General features: G+C 41.8%; 1 protein-coding gene across 1 annotated transcript; it reads left to right on the top strand.

Annotated features, from left to right (window-relative positions):
• Positions 1-316: 316 nt before the first annotated feature.
• Positions 317-5962, top strand: ccnd3 (cyclin D3). The gene is made up of 5 exons (XM_056448242.1): positions 317-538; positions 1974-2189; positions 2352-2511; positions 3771-3913; positions 5727-5962. Exons 1-5 carry the CDS (start codon positions 317-319, stop codon positions 5817-5819), a joined length of 834 nt encoding a protein of 277 aa, XP_056304217.1. The 3' UTR covers positions 5820-5962.
• The last annotated feature ends 1058 nt before the right edge of the window (positions 5963-7020 follow it).

Genomic DNA, 7020 nt, shown 5'->3' with positions numbered 1-7020 from the left:
GTTACATTTTTCTGAATAATATGAGGACAAACAGTGCGGAATTAATAAGACAAGACAGATGTAGTAACAAAATAAATTATGTAAATTAGTTTTAATTAAGCCGCGAAGTGACGTCACGTGGTTCGTTCAGACTCTCGTGAGCGCGGGCACGCGGCTCGCTTCTGCTCATGACGAACCTTCGCGAAATTACCGAATAAAACATGCATTTTGACCTATGAACTCCGGTTAATGTGGTGTAAATCGTTTGTAGGCGTGTTAAGAGGTAATTAGACACAACCTCGCGTCGCACTTGTGACTGATTGTAGAGTATTTAGTGATGGAGTTGTTCTGTCACGAGCGCGCCGATCTGAACTCGAGCTCCCCGGTAAAGAGCGCGCCGATTCGGGCCTTCAGAGACGCGGTTCTGACCCGGGACACCCGAGTCCTACAGAACCTGCTGAGCCTGGAGAAGCCGAACATCAGCGGAAAACACACAGCCGGCGTCGAGAGCGAAGAGCTGCTGCGCATGCGCAAGATCCTCACCGGCTGGATGCTGCAGGTAAGAACAGCGCTTAAAGGGAAAGTTCACCCAAAAATGAAAAGTATACTTTTTGTGAAGAGTAAGTACATAATTTGAGTGTGCAAACTTTTCATAAGTTCACATTGTTGTTGCAGATGAAATATAACATGGAAAACGTTATCTAAGTATGTTCCAGTTGGTCAGATATTAAGTCATTAACATCAAGCCTCTCTACGTGACAGTTGGTCTCGCGCATCCGCCATCTTTGTAGTTTGTTTACACTTTTTACCCGAGTTTGTAGTTATATTCGAATCCACGTTCAATGTGTTGTGGGTAATATTAGCGGTTTGAGTACGAAAGCTTCAACACTTCACATTTCGGCAATAGTAATAATACTATCTTCTGCACTAATGCTATTTAGAGAGGGTAGTGTGTGAATTGGGACACAGCACAAACCAATAGCCTTGACTCCTGATGACTGAGTTCTTGTGAAGGGAATCGATCGCTCGGTGTAAGAAACTGATCATTATTTACTATATTATTAGCTTTAATACACAGCCTGGTCAAACAGCTCTCGGTGAATGTGGTCCGGTTATTGCTTTAATGACACAAGCTGATGATGCAATCACCAAAATCAATCACAGGCTCTCACACATTTGTGGTCAAAGCAACAGGATCACAATCAGACTACAGTCACGCATGAGCTGAGATCTGAGACCTAGCTGTGTATTAAAGCTAATAATATAGACCGTTTTGAGGGATTAAACAATAACAATGGTCCTAACATATTTCCTGTATGACATTTTTAATTTTCAAGAGTCCGAAGAGGTCCTCATATTGATAAATAATGTTATGGCAGCTGTTTTAACGTTAAGATATGATTAAATTGCCACTTGTCACATTTATAAATAGTTTGACAACAAGCAGGAAATGGTCATGGGCCAGTGACATCACCACATCGAAATGTTCAATATCTTGCGAGGAGCGACGGTTTCATCTTCGAGGACCTGTGAGTAAATTAACAGGATGTTTTCATTTTTGGGTGAACTGTCCTGTTAATCACATGTGCTATGTTTCCATCTATTTAATTTCATGCACTTTTTGGAATATTGCATAAAAACTGCTTCGAGCACATGTCAAGATCCACTTAAATGTTGACAATGCACATTTAAAAAATTTGTGCACAACTGAGTAGGATAAACTTTTGTCCGATTAGACCCGGTACTAGTAACTAGTGTACCTAATAAAGTGGCCGGTGAGAGATTTAAATATCTATGCAAAAACATGTTTGTATAGTTTTGTTATTGTATATGTGTGTGTATTACATCTTAACATTTATTTTGGATGCCATTAGTCGCGATTTATCTTTTCCCAGCATTATTATTTACTGCCGTATTCCAGTTTTGCGCATTGCGAATGTTTGTACAGAAATGCAGCTGGTGAAGTGTGTATTCGACTCTGATTTGTCCGTTAGGTGTGTGAGGAGCAGAAGTGCGAGGAGGAGGTGTTTCCTCTGGCTGTTCATTACCTGGACAGGTACATGTCCCAGAATGCTGTGCGCCGGTGTCATCTGCAGCTGCTGGGCTCCGTCTGCATGTTTCTGTCCTCCAAACTGCGGGAGACGGTTCCTCTGAGCGCTGGAACACTGAGTGTCTACACTGACCACGCCTACAGTGTCTCTGAGATACTGGTGACAACACACACACACATATATAAACACACACGCATATAAATACACACACACACACAGAGATATATATATATATATATATGAACACACATATATATGTGTATATACACACACAGATAAATACACACACGCTCACATATATATCTTTGTGTGTGTGTTTAGCAGTGGGAGCTGCTGTTGGTGTCGCGTCTCCGCTGGGATCTGGCCTCAGTGCTGCCCTCTGATTTCCTGGAGCTGATCCTGCAGGCACTGCCAATCCCTGCGCAGAGCCACAGCAGCGTGCGCAGACACACACACTGCTACATCGCCCTCACGGCTACAGGTACACACACACACACACACACTGCTACATTGTCATACATAAACACTGCATATATATACTCACACTCAGCCACACACACACACACTTCTACATTGTCATACATAAACACTCTGCATATATATACACTCACACTCATCCACAGACACACACATACACACACTGCTACATTGCCCTCCTTTCCACAGGCGCATACACACACACGCATACTCGTACAGGTCTTTTGTGTGTGTGTGTCAGCAGGTTTGTGTTGATCCTCTCTTTGTTCGAGTATCAGCAGTGCATTATGGGCCGGGTGTGTCAGACACGCTTTTGTCCACCACTGCCGCTTGGGTTTCAGCAAAGCGTCCAGTCTGACATTCAGCTCATTACTGACCTTCTGAAAGCCCCGCCCACTGGGTTACTGTCGCTAAGCTACAAAAACATTCAGCTCACAACTGACTCTCTGAAAGCCCCGCCCACTTGATTACTGTCGCTAAGCTACAAAAACATTCAGCACACAACTGACTCTCTGAAAGCCCCGCCCACTCGGTTACTGTCGCTAAGCTACAAAAACATTCAGCACACAACTGACTCTCTGAAAGCCCCGCCCACTCGGTTACTGTCGCTAAGCTACAAAAACATTCAGCACACAACTGACTCTCTGAAAGCCCCGCCCACTCGGTTACTGTCGCTAAGCTACAAAAACTTCCAGCACAGAACTGACCTTCTGAAAGCCCCGCCCACTGGGTTACTGTCGCTAAGCTACAAAAACATTCAGCTCACAACTGACTCTCTGAAAGCCCCGCCCACTCGGTTACTGTAGTTAAGCTAAAAAAACTTCCAGCACAAAACTGACCCTCTGAAAGCCCCGCCCACTCGGTTACTGTCGCTAAGCTACAAAAACTTCCAGCACAGAACTGACCCTCTGAAAGCCCCGCCCACTCGGTTACTGTCGCTAAGCTACAAAAACTTCCAGCACAGAACTGACCCTCTGAAAGCTCCGCCCACTCGGTTACTGTCGCTAAGCTACAAAAACTTCCAGCACAGAACTGACCCTCTGAAAGCCCCGCCCACTCGGTTACTGTCGCTAAGCTACAAAAACTTCCAGCACAGAACTGACCCTCTGAAAGCCCCGCCCACTCGGTTACTGTCGCTAAGCTACAAAAACTTCCAGCACAGAACTGACCCTCTGAAAGCCCCGCCCAGAACCCCACAGGAACTAGCCTGATTGAGGATCGTTGAGAATAACTGTGTTTATCATTGATGTGTTTGTGTGTCAGACCTGAGGTTCTCGTTCTTCCGCCCGTCCGTCGTGGCCGGTTCCTGTGTGACGGCAGCGCTGCTCAGACTGAAGCTTCTGCAGGACACGGTTAGCGCCGAGCAGATGCTACAGATGCAGAGGAACATGTTGGATGTGGACATGGTAAGGTCGCAGTTGCTAACACGCATACACCATAGAAGATACATGCTTTTAATATTAACAAACATGCATGCTAATAAAAGCTGGTGATGTGCTAACATAAAACATACCGAAAATTACCTGCTAATTAACATAAAACATAAAAACATGCTAACAAAAACATCTCAAATGTGTTAAAAATGTTGAAGATGCAAGCATTGCCTTAAAACACTAACATGCTAGAAATAAGTAAAACGCACACACGTAGTGTTAAAACATATTAGGAACATTTGAAACATGTTAACAGCATACTAATTCATGCTAACATGCTAAAACATACAAAAATATGCTATAGAGGATGAATGCGTTTAATGTTAACAAACATGCAGTGCTAATAAAAGCTGGTGACCTGCTAACATAAAACATACCGAAAATGGCCCGCCAATTGATGCTAACAATGTTAAAACATATCGATGCTAAAACATGCTAGTAAAAACATTTAGGAAACTTAGAAACATGATAACAACATATTAACTTATGCTAACATTAACATGCTATTTAAAATCTGTTAGCTACATGTAAACATAGTGGTAAAAGACTACGAACACAAAACATGTTATCAACATGTTTAGGCAAGCAGTGTTACAATATATTAATATTATGCTAGCATGGTGAGGTTGCAGATGCTAATACGCCAACCCCAGAGATGATACATGTGTTAATAAACATGTGACGCTAGTAAGAGCTGGCGATCTGCTTACATAAAGCATACTGAAATTTACCTGCCAGATAAAGCTAATAGTGTTAAAACATGTTACAAAACATGCATAAAAACATGCTAACAAAAACATCTAAACTGTGTTAATGTTGAACACAATAGTCTTAAAACAATAACATGCTAGAAATAAGTGTAATATGTGAGAACAGCGTTAAAACATATTAGGAAAGTTTGAAACATGTTAACATCATGCTAAAACATACAAAAACATGCTAGCGACATTTAAAATGTGGTAGCAAGATGTAAGCACACTGTTAAAAGACCCGAACCACAAAACATGTTAGCAACATGCTAAAAAATCAAGCAGTGTTACATGCTAGCATCATTCTAACTAATGTTAGCAACACGTTAAAGCATAAAAATAGCTTAGCAACATGTTTAAAATGTGTTAGCAAAATGTTGAAAATGCAACCACAATGTTGAAACAAAAGCATGTTAAACATTAGCTAGCAGCATATAAAACCTGTTAGCAATGTTCAATGTGAATAGTGCTAACATATATTAGCGACTTTAGGAAAAAATGCTAAGCCACCTGATTGAATAGTGTGAAAACATACTAGCAATATCTGATAACTATCCTAACAACAAGCTAATTCATCCCAACAACATGCTAAAAGGTAACACCCTAACAACATTGCAAACATGCTAAACATATGCTAAAACATACAAAATATGCTAGCACAAATACATGAAATATGTAGACAATAATGATCTTTCAAGTTTAATATTAAAACATGGAAATAATCTAGCAAACAAACAAATAAAGCCTGTTAACAACATGCTAAACATGCAAACATAGTGTTAAACCGTATTAGCAACTTTTAAAACATGCTAGCAACATAAAATTCATCCCAATATCAGTTGCTATCAGAAATGAGTTATTAAATTATTATGTTTAGAAACGTGTTAGAAATATTTACGTTAAACAATATGGGGGAAAATATACAGGGGGGCTAATTCTGACTTCAACTGTGTGTGTGTGTGTGTGTGTGTGTGTGTATATATATTGCAAAAGCAGTGTTCTGTATTAAGGCCTGTGTGTGTGTGTGTGTGTCGCAGGTGTCTCTGCGTGTGTGTTTCTCAGCGCTGGAGCAGATGATCGAGCAGACGCTGCCGGCTCCACCTGTGCAGACGCAGGACGCCCCGCTGTGATGCTAACAGGTGTACGTTTCAGACTGCCCCTCACCTGCGCGACTACTCTCGCCTTTCTGTTTGAGCATGTTCACTTTCATTTTAATGTCGCAGGTGTTCTGCACCAAAGCTAATATTTACCTGGAAACCTTTGTCCAGTCAAACACACACACACACACACAGACGGGATTAATTTAACACACTCCACTGAGAGCTGAACATACGTTACTGATAGAGTGTTCTCAATATCTAATGTGTAACACATAATAAAGCCCAGATGAGGATTGAAGCGTGCTGCTTTACTCTCAGATTTACATTTGCTCTGCAGTATTTGCCTTTCAAATTCAGCGTCTGCTCTGTACAAGCTGCAGCACTGTAGAGGATGTGAACCGGACTCTGTGCTCATTCTGACTGCAGATGTAGCTTTAGCCCTTTGACTATAATGTCATTGAGTCTTCTGAATTCACTGGAGCTTTAGTCTCGTTTTAGTGACTAAAATCTCACCGGGTTAGTCGACTCATTAAGCATAGCTCTAAAATTTCGAGACACCTGGAGATCATTAAAATCAAATGACTATAGTTAATCCTGCTGTACTGAAGACGTTAAAGCTGCAGTATGTCAGTTTGACACCCAGTGGTTGAACTAGGTATTGCACTCCTGGATCAAAACACAGGAAAGGCAGGTTGCCAGATTGAGGATTAACAGGAGCGAGTGACTATCGAGCCCAATGGCTGATTTAAATTGTGTTCTATATAAAAGCAGCAGCAGCATGCGATAGAGGGAATATTCTCCATATGAACAGAAAACTGATCAGCTCATGTGCTTTATTCAGTGTGAAATGCTAATAATGTGAGTCTGAATGGCATTTCACATCACATTTACTGCCGTACTACTGAAAGCAGCAGCAGATAGTTCAGCTCAGATCTGGAGAATAAAATTAACCGTCTAAAAGCCGGCTCACACTGAGGTTTTTTATAATCCTGAAGGATTGTAGCATGTCAGACTGCATGAACACGGCTCCCATGTCACACTGTAAGATCTCAGCTGTCATAATGTCAGACTGAATGACAATGAAGACGCGCCGAACACAGGAGAACACTCTCCCGGAGTTAGACGTCATCCACCCGTGACACTTTCACTATCCCGCGTTCTGAAATGATTCCTCACAGCAAACGTAAACGATCTGTAGCGGTCGTTTTGCACACAGCGTCTCTCAATAATA

Source organism: Danio aesculapii, chromosome 22 (assembly GCF_903798145.1).
Source record: "Danio aesculapii chromosome 22, fDanAes4.1, whole genome shotgun sequence".
Classification (NCBI taxonomy): Eukaryota; Metazoa; Chordata; class Actinopteri; order Cypriniformes; family Danionidae; genus Danio; species Danio aesculapii.
The sequence above is the reverse complement of the archived record's forward strand: the minus strand, read 5'-3'. Positions and strand labels throughout refer to the sequence as shown.

Coding starts and splice junctions, on each gene's coding strand:
- ccnd3 (XM_056448242.1), top strand. CDS start 317: ATGGAGTTGTTCTGTCACGAGCGCGCCGATCTGAACTCGAGCTCCCCG. Junction 2,190..2,351: donor ACAGTGTCTCTGAGATACTG/GTGACAACACAC, acceptor GTGTGTGTTTAG/CAGTGGGAGCTGCTGTTGGT. Junction 2,512..3,770: donor CATCGCCCTCACGGCTACAG/GTACACACACAC, acceptor TTTGTGTGTCAG/ACCTGAGGTTCTCGTTCTTC.